This window comes from Schistocerca cancellata, chromosome 1 (assembly GCF_023864275.1).
Source record: "Schistocerca cancellata isolate TAMUIC-IGC-003103 chromosome 1, iqSchCanc2.1, whole genome shotgun sequence".
NCBI lineage: Eukaryota > Metazoa > Arthropoda > Insecta > Orthoptera > Acrididae > Schistocerca > Schistocerca cancellata.
In genome coordinates this window covers 871149035-871168627 of record NC_064626.1, presented here as the reverse complement: position 1 = coordinate 871168627, position 19593 = coordinate 871149035, and the positions used below count along the sequence as shown (strand labels likewise).

Genomic DNA, 19593 nt, shown 5'->3' with positions numbered 1-19593 from the left:
TAGGAAATAAGTAAGATCTACCCAAAAGGAAAGGCATGGCCCTCCTTTAGATGTAAGCAACAAAATATGCTTATGAAGTGCTCCACCAGTGTTAACTCCTTCTCCCATCCCCTTCTGATTTGTGCATCGCCCTTTCCAAAACCCTCACTTATACGCTTCGGCGGAGTTGTAGTGCGTCACAGTGTGCTGCTGCCTGCCCCAGTCAGCGACCTCCGCCGCTGCCACCGCCAACAGCTGATTGCCGGAACCAGCGTGCTACTCGCAGTGTTCCACACCACCCCGCAGCATCCGTCGTCATCCAAATTTTGTTAAGCAAGCATTGATCACATAATTATTGTCATTTTTTAACACAAATCTAACACGAAAATAAGAATAATCAAGATGTATTGTTAAAATTATGTAAGGCCATCCTTCGCAGGAGATCCTTAGTAGTATCTACCATCTCCCCCCATGCCTCACTCCTGCGGATGGGAGAAGGGTGTACAGTGAGGGCCGATACTGAATGGATTTATTAGTATAAAGTTTGATTTTTAGTTTTTCACTTTGTGTTCGTCAGTGCCTTCTGCCTGGAGGTAAGCTGCAGCGTCTCAGTCAAATTATCCAGAACCGGATAGAACCACCCTGAAACTCACATGTTGAACCATCAGCAGCTAAACTCACATGTTGGTGACATGGTAACACTACCGAACCACGTGTCTTACTATCTGACTGACCAACAGGGAGGCTTGGAGGTGGTCAAGTGGGGGTGGAACCACGGCCGGCTGCCTGAGCGGACACGCCGTTCGCTCTCTTCTGCTGGCAGCTTCCAAACCGATCAGACGCCCTCCTCACCTGCTCTCTTTGATGGCTGCCCATTCAGTCTCGGCGGCTTCTCCAGGCCTGCCTTTCTTTATGGCAATAAAACTTCATACAGTCTAAACTACGTTTTATTCTTCACCTCAACAGGTGCCAACTGCTTTCCCCTCCTGGCCAATCCTGATGCATCAACACATAGTGTAAACATGGCATGTATCCATGAATTGTTGCAAGAAAATCATATTACAGCCCAGTTGTATTGCGTATATGTTGAGAAGCAGCAACTGAAATTGAACCGTTGTGCTCAGCTGCATTTGTGTCACTGGGTGGTCAACTTTGTTCTTGGCAACACTTTGGCAGCGGCCACTCAGCCCAGAGGGCATCTGGGTGGTAGTTGTACTGGCAAAAAAAGCTGTGAAGTGTTTGCTGGGGAGATAGTATGTACCATGGCTGCTTATCATGTAGTGTGGCCTGGCCTCTGATAGCAGAGGATAAGTCCGTGACAGGACTGGAGTAGAATGTGCTGGGTGGAAGGATTGGGTACATCTTGCCCCTTGGCCTGCTACAGGAAAATTATTCCAGTGGCTAGGGATTGGGAGTGGAGTGGAAGTGGCATGTGGCTGGACTAGGATGATGTGTAGGTTGAGTGGGCGACAAGACTCCACTATAGGGGAGGTAGGAAGGATCTTGGGTATGATGTTTCTCATTTTAGGGCAGGATGTTAAATAATCAAAACCCTGGTGAAGGGCTCTCCTTTTTAGCTGCTTCTCGAGGGTGGTGGGAGGATTGAGAGTGCATGACGATATGGTATGAGAAATCTGTTTTTGGACAAGGTTTGAGGGGTTCCATCATTACAGATACATTGTCCACAAGGCTGCTAAGCTGTATGAGAGTAATTTTTCTTTTTTTTTTTGTGGATGGGACAACAGTTGTCGAAATGCAGGTACCGTTGGTGGCTAGTGGGTTTAATGTGAACAGACATTTGGATGGAACTACCAGATTTGTGGAGGTCAACATCTAGAAAGGTGGTGTACTGGGTAGAGGAGGACCAGGCGCAGAGGATAAGAGAGAAGGTGTTGAGGTTGTGAAGGAATGTGTGTATGGTGTCTTGGCCCTGAGCAGATATCGTGAAGATATCATCAATGAAACTGAACAAGACTAGGGGTTGAGAGTCTTGGGAGGCTAGGAAGGCTTCCCCTAGATAGTCCAAAAACAGTTCAGTATAGAAAGGTACCACATGGGTGCCCATGACTGTGCTGTGGATTTGTTTGTATACCTTTCCTTCAACTGAGAAGTAGTTGTGGATTACGATAAAGTTGGTAAGGTGTTAAAGGAATGAGGTGGTGGGTTTGGAGTCTGAGGGATGTTCATAGAGGTACTGTTCGACAGTGGCGAGGCCATGGGCATGAGGGATGTGGAGGTAGCATCAGCAGTGAAAAGTAGGGATCCAGGAGGTAAAAGAGTGGGAATGGTGAAAATTTGGTGAAGGAAATGGCTAGTATTTTTGATGTGGGAAGCTAGGTTTTGGGCAATTGGTTGGAGGTGCTAGTCAACAAGACCAGAATTTCTTTCAGTGGGAGTAAAATAGTTGCAAGATTTTGACATTATCTGGCTGAAATCCCGATACCTAATGGAATATCACCAAACTATTTGGGTCCTGGAAGGCTAGTGTGCTATACGCGTGGTCATTGAAGGCTATAAGGCAACATAAAAATTTTCTGTGACAGTGGTAATCTGATCTGTGTGTGTGTGTGTGTGTGTGTGTGTGTGTGTGTGTGTGTGTGTGTGTGTGTGTGAGGGGGGGGGGGGGGGGGGGGTAATGGAATCAGGAAACTAATGCAATGGCTTTAGCCCATGGGTCATGCCCACCTTCTTTAGCACTGAACACCTTGCTGCATGAAGTTTGGCTAAATAGATATTAAGGTGGATGCTAGAGAAACAATTGGTTCTGTTTCTTCATTGTAGTTTCTAAAACATCCGACAGATTGCAAAAAAAGAGTTTCTCAATCAGCCAGCAAATCACATTAGTTGTATGCGATCAAGTAGCTGTTCATTCAGTTCATAAAAAAATTAAATACATGGCTTCACAATTTTTTATTGATGACAAAATTTTGCATGAACTTTGTTGACACTGACACTGAGAATGACGCTACAATGTACAATGATCCTGAGTCTATGCAAGAAGAATTGTAACGAATTTCAAGTGAGTATTTCTCATTCTGATTCCACAAAACATTTGTTGAAACAAATGTTAATGGTCAGAATACAGGGTGCCCCACTCAAACCTCCCTGATTTCAAGGACCCACATTGTGGAGCATTTCAAAAAATTTATATTCCCGCATCACAAGTGCCAAGTATCGTTTCCAGAGTGCAGCGTGGTCACATGAAGTGAAAATGGCGACTCCACAGCAGCGTGCGCAAGTAGTAGTTTGGTTTGCAGAAACAAAATCAATGATTACTGTGCAAAGAAATTATCGTTGTGTGTATGAATGTGATCCACCTGATATGAAAAAAATTAAGAGAGGGTATAAGAAGTTTCTGGCAACAGGAAGTGTTCTGAAACATTTTGGTAGCGTACGTTATGGAGTTTCAGTAGAGACAGAGGAGGACACCAGACAAATGTTTCTCAGAAGCCCACATAAGTCAATTTGTCAAGCATCTAGGCAGCTTGATGTACCTCGATCAACAGTGAATCATGTAGTTCACCAGCGTCTTCGTATGTGAGCTTACAAAGTGCAAATTCTGCAACATTTGACGCTGAATGATAAACTACGCCAACAACAATTTGCTGCGGATATGCTCCAGCGTATTGATATGGATGCCAGCTTCATGGAAAGATGTCTATTCTCAGATGAGGCAACCTTTCATTTATCAGGAAGGATTAATAGGCCTAATGTTCGGATTTGGGGTTCACAAAATCCGCACATTGTCATTGAACATGTTTGTGATAGCCCTAAGCTAAACATCTGGTGTGGGCTAATGCACAACACGATTGTTGGAACGTTCTTCTTTGCAGAACAAACAGTGAATGGGTCAGTGTATTTGGACATGTTGGAGCAGTTTGTGTACCCTCAGATACAAGACTTGCAACCCAACATCATTTTTCAACAAGATGGAGCTCCGCTGCATTGGTCAATGGCTGTTCGCAAGTTCCTGGATAGGAAATTTCCCAATCATTGGATTGGACGCCACGTTCACCCAACATTACGCCACTCGATTTCTTCATGCGGGGATTCGTGAAGGACCACGTGTATGCAACCAAAGTGTTGATATTCCTATGTTGAAACATTGTATCACTAATGCGACTGCAACAATACCAGAGGAAACGTTACAAAGAACTTGGCAAGAAACTGACTACAGACTTGATATTCTTCGTGCTACAAATGGTTCACATGTAGAGGTGTATTGATAAAATTATACTATTAGAAAATAGTGTGCAATAATTTATAATTACATTTTGACTTTAATAAACTTTTATACTTTTTGAAAAACCTAACAATTGCTAAAAATACATGCGGAAAAAAACTAAACATTTAAAGCAGCTGGAAATAAAAATGCACCACACACAGACATAAAAGTTAACATAACACATGACATGGTCACAAACATAACAGTGATTCAGGAAGTGTGGAATAAATTTCTTTTATTTCTGTCTATGATCACAAAACTGTTAGGTTCTTAGACTAACAGTTTTGGTCAGTAATGACCATATTCAGGTCTGCTTTTAAAAGATGTCCTATTATAATGAAACCATAGAGGGATTACCAAAAGATAAATACAAAATCAGTATCATCAAACATATTTAAAATATGGTATATATCAGGCCACAGTGTCAACAGAATCACCTTGTTAACAGCGCTACTGTTCACAACAAACCAGTATGTACCATATTTTAAACTTTTATGACAACCCTAAGCTGATTCGTGTCTCTCCTTTGTGTGAAATTTGATCAATAGATGGCACTGTATGTGTGAGAATACATAAATGAAAACGCCTGTCATGCACACGACCCACTGAAGTTAGTGTAAACATGCTGGGTACAAGGCTTTTCCTCCTTTCGCATCTGCGACGTTCACCACGACTATCTCAATGCAGTATCGCGCTCTGCTTGTAAAGCTATATTACAAGAATGATGACTGTGCACATGTCACTCTGCAGAAGTTCCGGACACTGAAGGGTTTGAAGAAAGGTGTTGGTCTGATGATTGCTGTGGGTCTTGAGAAAAGATTCGGAAATTCAAGAAGATGGGTTATTTTGGTGTGCAACCTGGTAGAGTGAGGAAATGAATTGATTCAACGTCAGAAGAACCAGTGCCCACAGCAGTGCAGGAGGAGATGAGTAGTGGTGTGCACGGAGAATTGCCCGAACATTGGGCATATCAATGGCAAGGTGCGTAAAATCCTTTGAGACATCCATTCAAAATTACCCATGTGCACAAATTGCTTCCTGTTGACCTGCCAGCAAGAGGGACCTTTGCTTTAGAATTTCTTGTTCGTCAATACACAGGATTGTCGAATATGGGCAATGAAAAATCCACACACAAATCAACCAGTACCACTTCATCCTGTGAGGTACAGGTTTACGGCATCATTTATCATAGGGCCATATTTTTTCCAAGTGACAGGTGCTTCAGGTCGTGTTACCTGTACCATCACTGGTAAGTGCTACGAATGTCTTCTGCGCAACCACATCATTCCAGCTCTCCAACAGTGTGGATGGGATCATTTTTATGCAAGATGGTGCACCTCCACACATTGCAAATCCAGTTAAACAGCTGCTTAAGTGCCATTTTGGAAATGCTACAATTATCAGCCACCATGTCCCTACAGCCAGGCCGTCCTGATCACCTGATATTAATCCGTGTTACTTCTGGCTGTGGGGCTATCTGAAAGATGATGTGTTCAGTGTTCCAACTGCAAACTTAGCTGCACTGAAGGCATGCACTGCGCAACATATTCTGCACTTGACCCCGGAAACACTTCGATCAGTTGTGGAACATGCTGTTTCTCTATTTCAACTTGTTGCAGAAACCAGTGGGTAGCATACTGAACATGTTTTGTGCCAGCCGCACTGAAATTAATAATCCACTTTGATTTTGGTTGATGTTTTTCCATGCGGTTTTTGGCCTCAGGAGAATTAAAAACCGATTTTTCCCATCCAATGTGATATGACCTTGCTGTGGTGAATGGGCTTACTTAACTAACAGTATCACACCTGTACACCCATGCTGAGTAGTACAGTTTGTTTAACGTCAAACATACAGCTTAGGCACTGTTGTATGATTCGTTTGTCATTTGTAGTTGACCACTACTAAATTATGATGCTTACAGCGCCATCTATTGCTACATTTTGTAACTATTTATTTCTTCTGTCATACCTTTTCCCCCTTCTCCGATAATATTCGATTGCAATTTGATGTCATTCTGACCAGTGGTGGTATTTCTATAGCGGTTTGAAAGTTTAATGCTGTATATGCTGTTAAAGAGGAATCTTCTAAGAGACCCCATCATGAAAGTAAGTAACAGGTTCATAAAGAGAAAGTCTATCACCAGATGTGTCTTGTGGGATGAACAACAAAATTATGGTGTAAATATTGAAGAAATGAAGATGAGAGCAAGGAATATGATGAAAACAGTTATTAGTCTCGCCACTTACAATCTTATGCTGCCAATACAAACAATTATTATGTGTCATAATGCTATCTTAACTGTGATTATGGGATATTGTGTGAGTGCTTCAGCTTATAAACCTTTGCTCATAAGACCAGGACGGATAGTTAACATGGTGTATCGTGGAATACTACTTCAGCTGACAGGAGTGCATCCACTCCATCTCCTGATACAGAAAAGGTGGCTATGTATCATATTGAGAACAATATCATGAAGTGCCAAATTTAACAGGAATATGGATTACAAGCAGGCAGCAAATTCAAAAACAGGTCCTCCTCCTATGGCAGAAATGATGGGGTGATGCCCAAACAGCGAGGCACACCTATGGTTTTTTGTCAAATATAAGAGAGACTGGGAACGAAGTACCTGATTCCCTCAAGAGAACTGACTCATATCTCAACTGGTCATTGGCTCTATGCTGTCTACTGGCATTGAATTGGTCGACGACAGACCTCCAAGTGTGCCTATGGTGAAGAAGGTATACCAGAACACACCATCTGGGGATTTCCGCTGCATGCCAACAGAGCTCATACCGATTGGAAGCAACTGAATCAGAACAGAAGATTGAATGTCAAGTAGACACTGCATTGTGAAACAGAATGGCATATCTTGGACAATATTGCAGACTCCACTTCAAGGAAGGTTTAGGAGCAAAGGCAGCTGAGGTCAACAGCAGTAGCGGAAGAACTGCCAACGCCATATGAGAAGTCATCTTAACAACTTCAGAGAGAAACACAGCCATAGGTCGTGTCTCGCCACCCAAGGAACAAGAACTGGGATGACATGGGCTGGCGCGTGGCTGTGCTTACTCTTGCCATAGGGGAATCCTTCCCTGCAACCAGAGTCAGAAACACAGGAAGAGAGAGAAATAACGACAACACACTAAGTGCCCAAGGAACCTGCAGGACACGCCTATGAACAGGGGAGCAATGGAGAGTGTTGTGGAATGTGACAGACAAAAGCTGAAGTTTTCATAACAGTAGCTGCTGTGGTAGTAGGTGTAGTTTGTAAGAAACAGTACAGCCTATATCTGAATTGTAGGTGACAGGCTACAACGGAATGAAATGAAATAAATAAATATCAAAATTCATCTAAGAATTGGGAGGTATATCAGATTACATTCATCAACAAGTTCAGCACTTAAGATAATGTCTATTAAACACTGATAAAAAGGGAGATAAATAATGAGAAGTACACGGATGAATTTTTACAGTTATTGGAGAAAAAAATTATAGATGTGGAAGTGATCGTGAGAGGTTGACTTAAATGCACAGGTAAGAAAGGAAAGAGAAGAAAGGAAAGAGAGAATTGGAATGAAGAGAGAATTGGAATGAAGAGAGAATTGGTACATATGGATATGGTTGGGGGGGGGGGGGGATGAGGAAGGTAAGAAATTGATTTTTGTGAAAGAAATGGTTTGATTCTTGGCAACACGTGCTTCAGGGAGAAAAGCAGTCAAAAGATAAGATATGGGTCAGTAAAGAGAAGGACAAGATGGTCAATGACTACTTTCTCTTGGAAAAGCAAAATCTTAGCCAGTTGACAGATGTGACTGCACTCCCATGAGAAGCTTTTGATTGAGACCATTGACTAGCAGTGACACAGGTGAGAATGGGTAAAATGAAATGAATACAGGCAGGAAAGGAGAAGAAAGTGAAAGTGTGGAAACAAATGACATGACAGTACAATGAGAGTTCAGGAGTTAAGTTTAAAATCCAAAGACTAACTGTGGAAGTGTGGAAGAGGAATTGAATATGTTCAAAGACCCATTTGTAAGCTCTGCAGAGCACACCTGTGGCAGAATGAATGCAAGGGCAGAGGAAAGGAGATACCATGGTGGAATGAGCTGGTGAAGAAAGCAGTAAAAGAAAAGAAGAAATCATGAATGGAAAAGTTAAAATGGAACATAGTAAAAGGAAATATCAGGAAAGTAAAAAGAAATGTAAGAAATTGGTAGTTGGAGGAAAGAGGAAAAGACGGGAGGAATTCAGATGCGAGTTGGAAAAGGATGTACTGGGGTTAAATGATGCTGTATGGAATTACAAGGATTAGGATGAAGGAAAGCACTTACACAAAGGCAGCAAAAGGGGAAAATGGAGAGCTAATAATGCAACCAGAGGAGATAAGGAGAGGATGGAAAGAAGACTTTGACAAATTACTAAATGCGAAAAACACCGATGAAAAGGGAACAGAAGAATGCCATGGGGACCTGGGCCTGGAAGAAGAGAACGACATTACAATGCCCGAAGAAGAACCAGCCCTGAGAAGAATGAAAACAAGAAAGGCACCTGGGACAGATGAAACAAATGTTAAGATGTTACAGGCAGCTGGACTTTCTGGGCTATAATGGTTAAATCGATTGCTAAGATGCATATGGACTCAGAAATGTGCACCTGAAGAATGAGAAAAGGGAATATTTTGTTCAGTGTTCCAGAAGGGTGACATAAGTATGTGACAACTATTGAGGGCTCACACATTTATCACAAGTAGCATAAATACCGTATTTACTCGAATCTAAGCCGCACTCGAATCTAAGCCGCACCTGAAAAATGAGACTCGAAATAAAGGAAAAAAAAATTTCCCGAATCTAAGCCGCACCTGAAATTTGACACTCGAAATTCAATGGGAGAGAAAAGTTTTAGGCCGCATCTCCAAATCGAAACAAAGTTGGTCCATTGTAATATGATAGACAATTTAGGTCGAATGAATGACGATACAGCTACAGTAGTTTGGTTCGAGTTGTAAGCTTAGCAGTTAAGCTTTACCACGTAGCCATTGCTATGCGTCAGGCGCTCCGTCCGTATTTATACGGATACCCTTCCTTTTTCACGTGCTTCGTCTGGTTTGAATCGATTGCTTATTTTGCTTTGATCTGATAAATGCCGTTTTCTTTGTTATAGGTGTTTGCGTCACTCGTAAGCTGAAAATGCATTACTGCACTGTGTCATGCATTGTTTGTCGCATTCTGATAGTGCGTGTTTACGGCCAGTCGCAGCTCGCGGCATGGCTTGCTTTTGTTCGCGCTACCGCCGCGTACAATTAAAAAAGAGAGAGAGAGAGAGAGAGAGAGAGAGAGAGAGAGAGAGAGAGAGAGAGAGAGAGAGAGAGAGGAATCGTCTCATTAGCGAAACAATGGCAAGAGACTGCTATTTGTTGTTACTTACACTGCTGCTTTCTTTGATAATGATCAACAAGAATCAAATAATAGACTGCGTATGATAGAACATGTTCTGAACGAGAGTTTGTGAAAATTTTTCTCCGTTTGAAAATCTTTGCGGCCGGTTCTTTATTACATCAAATTCTGCACAGAAATTACAGTCATCTTAGATTTAAAAATCTAGTCACTTGCCGTGCTTCACTTCTGACTGTATCACTATTAGACATAAGAATAATACGAATATAAACATGACATGATATGTATATTCTTCCACGTTTGCTGTTGTCTCACTCTATAGTTTCGTAGTTTATTAGGCAGACAGGATTTAAATGAGATAGCAGCAAACACGAAAGAATACATGGCAAAATGTTTATATTCGTATTATTCTTATGGTGAAGAGAATACTGTATGTGATTCAAATTTCATCAGGTTCCTACTAGCAACCATCTCTTCTCACAGATAGGAAAAAATTCAGAACGTAGAGTTGGCCATATTGACAAACATCCCAAACAGTCTTGCTAGTCAGATTTTCGTAGTACACTGAAATTGTGCTACATTCGAAGATGAACAACACGGAATTTGTATTTACTTCGTTGGATAATGTATGAAAATGCAGTGGTCGAAACTCGCGGCGGAGAAAAAAAATCTCGTCTTCCACTTTTTTTTAAAAAAATTATTTACTGACGCCCCCCATGAACCACGGACCTTGCCGTTGGTGGGGAGGCTTGCGTGCCTCAGCGATACAGATGGCCGTACCGTAGGTGCAACCACAATGGAGGGGTATCTTTTGAGAGGCCAGACAAACATGTGGTTCCTGAAGAGGGGCAGCAGCCTTTTCAGTAGTTGCAGGGGCAACAGTCTGGATGATTGACTGATCTGGCCTTGTAACATTAACCAAAACGGCCTTGCTGTGCTGGTACTGCGAACGGCTGAAAGCAAGGGGAAACTACAGCCGTAATTTTTCCCGAGGACATGCAGCTCTACTGTATGATTAAATGATGATGGCATCCTCTTGGGTAAAATATTCTGGAGGTAAAATAGTCCCCCATTCGGATCTCCGGGCGGGGACTACTCAAGAGGACGTCGTTATCAGGAGAAAGAAAACTGGCGTTCTACGGATCGGAGCGTGGAATGTCAGATCACTTAATCGGGCAGGTAGGTTAGAAAATTTAAAAAGGGAGATGGATAGGTTAAAGTTAGATATAGTGGGAATTAGTGAAGTTCGGTGGCAGGAGGAACAAGACTTTTGGTCAGGTGATTACAGGGTTATAAATACAAAATCAAATAGGGGTAATGCAGGAGTAGGTTTAATAATGAATAAAAAAATAGGAGTGCGGGTTAGCTACTACAAACAGCATAGTGAACGCATTATTGTGGCCAAGATAGACACAAAGCCCATGCCTACTACAGTAGTACAAGTTTATATGCCAACTAGCTCTGCAGATGATGAAGAAATAGATGAAATGTATGACGAGATAAAAGAAATTATTCAGGTATTGAAGGGAGACGAAAATTTAATAGTGATGGGTGACTGGAATTCATCAGTAGGAAAAGGGAGAGAAGGAAACATAGTAGGTGAATATGGATTGGGGGGAAGAAATGAAAGAGGAAGCCATCTGGTAGAATTTTGCACAGAGCACAACTTAATGATAGCTAACACTTGGTTCAAGAATCATGAAAGGAGGCTGTATACATGGAAGAAGCCTGGAGATACTGACAGGTTTCAGATAGATTATATAATGGTAAGACAGAGATTTAGGAACCAGGTATTAAATTGTAAGACATTTCCTGGGGCAGATGTAGATTCTGACCACAATCTATTGGTTATGAACTGCAGATTGAAACTGAAGAAACTGCAAAAAGGTGGGAATTTAAGGAGATGGGACCTGGATAAACTGAAAGAACCAGAGGTTGTAGAGAGTTTCAGGGAGAGCATTAGGGAACAATTGACAGGAATGGGGGAAAGAAATACAGTAGAAGAAGAATGGGTAGCTCTGAGGGATGAAGTGGTGAAGGCAGCAGACGATCAAGTAGGTAAAAAGACGCGGGCTAATACAAATCCTTGGGTAACAGAAGAAATATTGAATTTAATTGATGAAAGGAGAAAATATAAAAATGCAGTAAATGAAGCAGGCAAAAAGGAATATAAACGTCTCAAAAATGAAATCGACAGGAAGTGCAAAATGGCTAAGCAGGGATGGCTAGAGGACAAATGTAAGGATGTAGAGGCTTGTCTCACTAGGGGTAAGATAGATACTGCCTACAGGAAAATTAAAGAGACCTTTGGAGAGAAGAGAACCACTTGTATGAATATCAAGAGCTCAGATGGCAACCCAGTTCTAAGCAAAGAAGGGAAAGCAGAAAGGTGGAAGGAGTATATAGAGGGTTTATACAAGGGCGATGTACTTGAGGACAATATTATGGAAATGGAAGAGGATGTAGATGAAGATGAAATGGGAGATAAGATACTGCGTGAAGAGTTTGACAGAGCACTGAAGGACCTGAGTCAAAACAAGGCCCCGGGAGTAGACAACATTCCATTAGAACTACTGATGGCCTCAGGAGAGCCAGTCATGACAAAACTCTACCATCTGGTCAGCACGATGTATGAGACAGGCGAAATACCCTCAGACTTTAAGAAGAATATAATAATTCCAATCCCAAAGAAAGCAGGTGTTGACAGATGTGAAAGTTACCGAACTATCAGTTTAATAAGTCACAGCTGCAAAATACTAACGCGAATTCTTTACAGATGAATGGAAAAACTGGTAGAAGCCGACCTCGGGGAAGATCAGTTTGGATTCCGTAGAAATGTTGGAACACGTGAGGCAATACTGACCTTACAACTTATCTTGGAAGAAAGATTAAGAAAAGGCAAACCTACGTTTCTAGCATTTGTAGACTTAGAGAAAGCTTTTGACAATGTTGACTGGAATACTCTCTTTCAAATTCTGAAGGTGGCAGGGGTAAAATACAGGGAGCGAAAGGCTATTTACAATTTGTACAGAAACCAGATGGCAGTTATAAGAGTCGAGGGGCATGAAAGGGAAGCAGTGGTTGGGAAAGGAGTGAGACAGGGTTGTAGCCTCTCCCCGATGTTATTCAATCTGTATATTGAGCAAGCAGTAAAGGAAACAAAAGAAAAATTCGGAGTAGGTATTAAAATTCATGGAGAAGAAGTAAAAACTTTGAGGTTCGCCGATGACATTGTAATTCTGTCAGAGACAGCAAAGGACTTGGAAGAGCAGTTGAACGGAATGGACAGTGTCTTGAAAGGAGGATATAAGATGAACATCAACAAAAGCAAAACGAGGATAATGGAATGTAGTCAAATTAAGTCGGGTGATGCTGAGGGAATTAGATTAGGAAATGAGACACTTAAAGTAGTAAAGGAGTTTTGCTATTTAGGGAGTAAAATAACCAATGATGGTCGAAGTAGAGAGGATATAAAATGTAGACTGGCAATGGCAAGGAAAGCGTTTCTCAAGAAGAGAAATTTGTTAACATCGAATATAGATTTAGGTGTCAGGAAGTCGTTTCTGAAAGTATTTGTATGGAGTGTAGCCATGTATGGAAGTGAGACATGGACGATAACTAGTTTGGACAAGAAGAGAATAGAAGCTTTCGAAATGTGGTGCTACAGAAGAATGCTGAAGATAAGGTGGGTAGATCACGTAACTAATGAGGAGGTATTGAATAGGATTGGGGAGAAGTGAAGTTTGTGGCACAACTTGACTAGAAGAAGGGATCGGTTGGTAGGACATGTTCTGAGGCATCGAGGGATCACAAATTTAGCATTGGAGGGCAGCGTGGAGGGTAAAAATCGTAGAGGGAGACCAAGAGATCAATACACTAAGCAGATTCAGAAGGATGTAGGTTGCAGTAGGTACTGGGAGATGAAGAAGCTTGCACAGGATAGAGTAGCATGGAGAGCTGCATCAAACCAGTCTCAGGACTGAAGACCACAACAACAACAACATTTACTGACGCAGAGGTTTTGGCGCCAGTATTTATCTTTGTGCCTACAAAGTATGCTTGCGTAGCGCTACATGTATTCGCCGGCAGAAGTTAGTTGTGGCGGCACGTACGAACATTTTTCATAACTTCCGCTAGCTTTGCACTCGATTCTAAGCCGCAGGCGGTTTTTTGGATTACGAAAACCGGAAAAAAAGTGCGGCTTAGATTCGAGTAAATACGGTAATGGAGAGGATGTTGGAAAGAAAATTGACAGAAAAAGTGGAAGATCAGTTGGAAAAATAATAGTATGACTCTTGATATGGTAGATGAACAGTGGACCCAATCTTCAGTATGAGATAGTTGATGGAAAGGCTTCGGGTGTATGGCACAAAATCTGATGACATTTCTTGACTGAGTGAAAGTTTACGATATTGTTCCCACAGAAAAGGTATGGGAAACCTTTGAGAGAAAGGGAGTTGGAAAACAAACAACTGAAATTGTACAAGCAATGTACGACAAAAGTTTCAATTGTGTTCAGACCCAAATGGAAAAACTTAGGAATATTACGAGATGGAGACAAAGAAGTGTGGTGCTATCACTATTATTTATAATGGCGATGGATGAAATCATGAGAAAGACAAAAGAAGCTCATTGAGGAAGGGAGATGAAGTTACTGTTACTCTGGTGTGGGGATGCAACAGTTACGAGGAACAAGAATAAATATACACCTCAAATGAAAAAATATTGACAGATATGGAATGAAATGCAGTGTGGACAAAAGCAAGACTACAGTAGCAACTAGAGGAGACAGAAAAGACAAAAGATAAATTAACATTAAATGATAGGATTATGGAATTGGGGGCAACTTTACATATCTAGGAAATGTGATAATGGAAAATGCAAGAATGGAGGCAGAAGTTAGTGAAAAAGAACAACACAGCAATGCATTTTATCAGTGTGAGAGGAGCTCAGTCTGGGGAATGGAGGTGCCAATAAAATGTACACAAATGCTATACATGACATACTTTACACCCAATGCCCAATGACACATGCGTCAGATACCTAGACAATGACAAGAAGAGAGGAGAGCAGAATCCCAGCCAGTAAACTGGAATTTCTAAGAAGTATGTAAGGGAAAATGGGGAGAGGGAGAGGGAGGAGGGGGGGAGGGAGGGAGAGGGAGAGGGAGAGGGGGGAGAGAGGGGGAGGGGGGTAGAAATGCAGATGTTACAAACAAAATTGGAGTTGAAAAACGGACTAAGAGAATTAAGAAGAGGGTAAAATGGTTTAGACATGAAAAGAGAATGGTAGAGGGAAGACTACCAAAACCAATTATGGAGGCCAAGTTTGAGAGCAAGAGGGAAACAGAGCAAGCTAGATTTACTCAATAAAGATGAGTTTATGGAGAAGGTACCTGAACTGCAGCAAAATATTTATAGAAGACTAATGGTGGGAAGACAGAGGAAGTGGAGAAATATCATAGACATCCCAAGCTAGCCAGATGCTGCATTAAGGAGAAAAAATGATGATGAAAAGGGAAATTATTTAACAAAGGTACTTATGCAAACAGCAAAAGATGTTGCATGTCAAAGATAATGAAAGCAAAGAAACCATCAAATGTAAAATAAAAAAGCTGCTATTAAAGAAAAGGTGACAATTTCAAGCAAACAGTGTTAGGAACTTACCAATGGAAGACACTGGAGGTCTATCAAAAACAGGCACATGTAATAACACACATGCAACTTCATAATCACTGGACAAAAAAAAAACAACACCACACACCACACAAATCATTACAAAAATGAGAGAAAAATAAATGGCACAGGCAACAAACAGCAAGCACATGTGAAGGCATTACAGGAAACTTCCATTACATAAGAGAACATTACTATAGGATATTTCTTACCTTCTTTTGTGAAACACTTGTGGTGACAACAGGTTTGACAACACCCTTATCATCACCATGAATTTGCTGGTATGCTTTGAGTTTCTCATAAGCTTCTGCTAAGTGATTCTCCAGCTTGTCATTACGGGATTGCACTTTAAGCAGCTCATACTGTAAATCATCAATCTGATTTCTTAGCTCTGCTGCCTCGGTTTCCTTCCCTGTAAGACTATCCTGCAGTTCAGCCATCTGAAAAAAATGAGAAGTGGTCACCAAGTTGACTGCAGAAACTAATGACCAAACCTGAAGTAAATGGTGTAAGTTCTTCATCAAACTTTGGCAGAAAGTTATATGTACATATAAGAATCAATTGTACATATAAGAATCAATCAAACATAAAATACTTGGACTATTCGGACTGACATAGTTCGACTAGATGGCAATGGTAGCCATTACATGTTCACTGAAAGAACATCAGACTGAGGTCTGAGAAACCAGCAAAGGAGAAATAGGAGTACAAATTACTTTATTTATTTATTTACATGTCAAGTTTCGTAGGACCAAATTGAGGAGCAAATCTCCAAGGTCATGGAACATGTCAATACATGAAATTACAACAAAGAAGTAATAACAGATAAAAATAAAATGTTTATGCACCCGAAAAAGTCAATCCATAAGTTTAAGTAAAGGCAATTGACAATACAACAAGAATCAGCTTAATTTTTCAAGGAACTCCTTGACATAGTAGAAGGAGTGGCCCATGAGGAAACTCTTCAGTTTCGATTTGAAAGTGTGTGGATTACTGCTACGATTTTTGAATTCGAGCAGTAGCTTATTGAAAATGGATGCAGCAGTATCTTTCTGTACAAGAGACTTACCTTAGGGGGAAGAAAGGACAGGTATACACTCACACACACACACACACACACATATCCATCCGCATATACACATATGTCTGCTTGTGTCTGTGTATATGCGGATGGATATGTGTGTGTGTGCGAGTGTATACCTGTCCTTTTTTCCCCCTAGGGTAAGTCTTTCCGCTCCCGGGACTGGAATGACTCCTTACCCTCTCCCTTAAAACCCATATCCTTTTGTCTTTCCCTCTCCTTCCCTCTTTCCTGACGAGGCAACCGTTGGTTGCGAAAGCTAGAATTTGTGTGTGTGTGTGTGTGTGTGTGTGTGTGTGTGTGTGTGTGTGTGTGTGTGTGTTTGTGTGTCTATCGACCTGCCAGCGCTTTTGTTTGGTAAGTCTCATCATATATATATATATATATATATATATATATATATATGGATGTATATGTGTGGATGGATATGTGTGTGTGTGCGAGTGTGTACCCGTCCTTTTTTCCCCCTAAGGTAAGTCTTTCCGCTCCCGGGACTGGAATGACTCCTTACCCTCTCCCTTAAAACCCACATCCTTTCGTCTTTCCCTCTCCTTCCCTCTTTCCTGATGAGGCAACAGTTTGTTGCGAAAGCTTGAATTCTGTGTGTATGTTTGTGTGTCTGTCGACCTGCCAGCACTTTCATTTGGTAAGTCACATCATCTTTGTTTTTAGATATATTTTTCCTTCGTGGAATGTTTCCTTCTATTATAACCATATATATATATATATATATATAAAGTTATAATAGAAGGAAACATTCCACGAAGGAAAAATATACCTAAAAACAAAGATGATGTGACTTACCAATGTCACAATACCAAGACTCATGAACAGGAGTCGACAAGAGGTTTGTGAACTTACACCTCTTATTGCCTGAACCGCGCGTTTCTGAGTCAAAAATATCCTTTTAGAATGGGAAGAGTTATCCCAAAATATAATACCACATGACATAAGCGAATGAAAATAAGCAAAGTAGACTAATTTTCGTGTTGAACGATCACTCACTTCAGATACAGTTTGAATAGTAAAAATGGCAACATTAAGTCTTTGAACACGATCCTGAACGTTGGGTTTTCACGACTGTTTACTATCTATCTGAACACATAGAAATTCGAACTATTCAGTTTCACTAATCATATGCCCATTCTGCGAAACTAAAACTTCGGGTTTTCTTGAATTGTGTGTTAGAAACAGTATAAAACTGAGTCTTACTGTGTTAGCTGTTATGTCACGCTCCAATTGAAAGTGTGATTCTTAAGTGGTATTTAGATGCTTGACTTGGGAGGGGGGGAGGGGGGGTGGGGGGGGCAGATTGACTAGAGCAGTACAATTCAGTTTAACTTTTGATTTTTCCTTCTTGTCTCTGTGAGATTTTGGTTTCTGTGAGGACTTTCCTGTCTTGACTTCTGGGGCAGAAGATGACTCTACGATCGGCAGGCTGTGGCTCCTTTAGCCACTAGCTGGTGGTAGACTGATGGTCTGTTTTGTCTTGGGTGGGAGGGGGAGGGGACACCACCTTGGCAGGCATCCTCTTCCCTGGTGGTTACACAGTAGGATGAGGCATCACCAGCTCTACCAATGGGGTGGTTGCTACTGAAGTGCTGGTTTGGGGTTTAAGGAGTTGATGCCCCTACCCCAACTGAAAAACAGTAACTGACAACTGACCAGGGCCAGAAATTGCTGTTTGGTACCCTTTATCACACTAAGTGTGGACTTTGACACAATATTTGATGTCTTATTGACTGAGCAGAATCATTCAAGCTTTTTCCTAGCGTCTTCTTAAAAAACGCTGTCAAGTGTTTTATATTCCTGAGTTCTCTTCTTTCTCCCGAAAACTGAACATGTCAGTGTAGAAGGGGGATGGTGTTCTGCACAGTTTACGAACATAAAGGTTTGTTCACATGGGCTGTATTCATGCATTGTCCTTCCACATGTTCCACAAGTGGTGCCATTGGCACAGCAGAAGTACATGTGTCCAAACCTCTGACACCTGAAGCATCTCTTAGGAGGAGCATTATAGGACTTGATAACACACCTATAAACCATGAACTTAACTTTCTCAGGTAAAACACTGCCATCAAAGACATAGGAAGAAAGTTCCTATGTCTCTGAATGTAACAAACAAAATGTACTCCACACTGCTCAAAGTTGGAGCATAGTTCATCTGTTTGTAGCATTAGGTTCTAATGAAAGAAGACATGGAAGTCTGCTGCATTTTTTGTGAGGAGGGACAGTAAATAGTATATCCTTGCACTTTTCACAGGCCAGAACTGCATGCGACTGGTCAGCATCCAAAGTTTTGATCAACTGAGATCCATTTCACAGGTTCTTTCTTGCAGCAGCATCCTCAATATTTTCAATAAAAATTATGGCTCTGTTGCTGCAAAAGACTCTCTATCAATCCTGGAGCATACCAAGAATTGGGAGAAATGTCTGCCTATACATCTCCTTGCCTGAATCTCATCACGTAGCCGAAGACGGAAAAGTCATTGTGTTACAAGGCTCTGCATTAAATTCTTGCATTTTATCAGCACAGGGGTGTTGGTACAGCCACCAGTATGGGTGAGTTTGATCTGCTTCACTGCTGACCATCTGTCTTGATGCCACTCACTTTGACTGGAGGCTCTACCCATGGGATTATCCCACCACGGTAAAAGGCTATATGACATTTTGGTCACTGACCATAGTCCCAGTGCTGCGAATTGGACAGGCACCTACTCCTCAACATACGTGGTGAGGTTACAACTCTAGCATTAGCAGCACTGTCAGGGGGACTACGACGATGAGGGTACATGATGACCTCCCACAGGATAAAATGGTTACCAGGCTGGATATCGGAGGTGGACATAAATCCAGTCTAATAGTAGGTGCAGAAGCATAGTTGATAGATCATGCACCATGTAAGACATCCCCAAACAGCCAGCACTTCTGTGACGTTTAGAAAAGTGGAGGTCAAGCCCTAATAGGGGACCACTGGTAATTAAACCAAAAACGTCATGGGAAACATTGTGAAATGAACTACAACTGGTGGGCATTCTAATAATAGCAGAGTCATCAACGTAAGAGCAAAACTTGACTAGGTATAAGGCTCCTTTCAGTTGCCTCTTATGACAGGCAAGGAATTACCATGGATTACCCATTAATGCAAGGGGATTGAAGTACGGTGATCAAAATCATATCACAGGATCTACAACTCTTGACACAAGATCTGCTTCATAATAGATGGAATCCTGTTCAGT

General features: G+C 41.5%; 1 protein-coding gene across 5 annotated transcripts in view; it reads right to left on the bottom strand.

The window, feature by feature from the left end:
* The window catches only part of LOC126190053 (E3 ubiquitin-protein ligase Bre1), a 262588-nt gene that overhangs the window by 191062 nt on the left and 51933 nt on the right, over nucleotides 1-19593 (bottom strand). For all 5 annotated transcript variants that reach the window (XM_049930989.1, XM_049930991.1, XM_049930992.1 and 2 more), the window contains exon 6: nucleotides 15486-15713. In XM_049930989.1, coding sequence (XP_049786946.1) covers nucleotides 15486-15713 — 228 coding nt within the window. The remainder of the gene's footprint in view (nucleotides 1-15485; nucleotides 15714-19593) is intronic.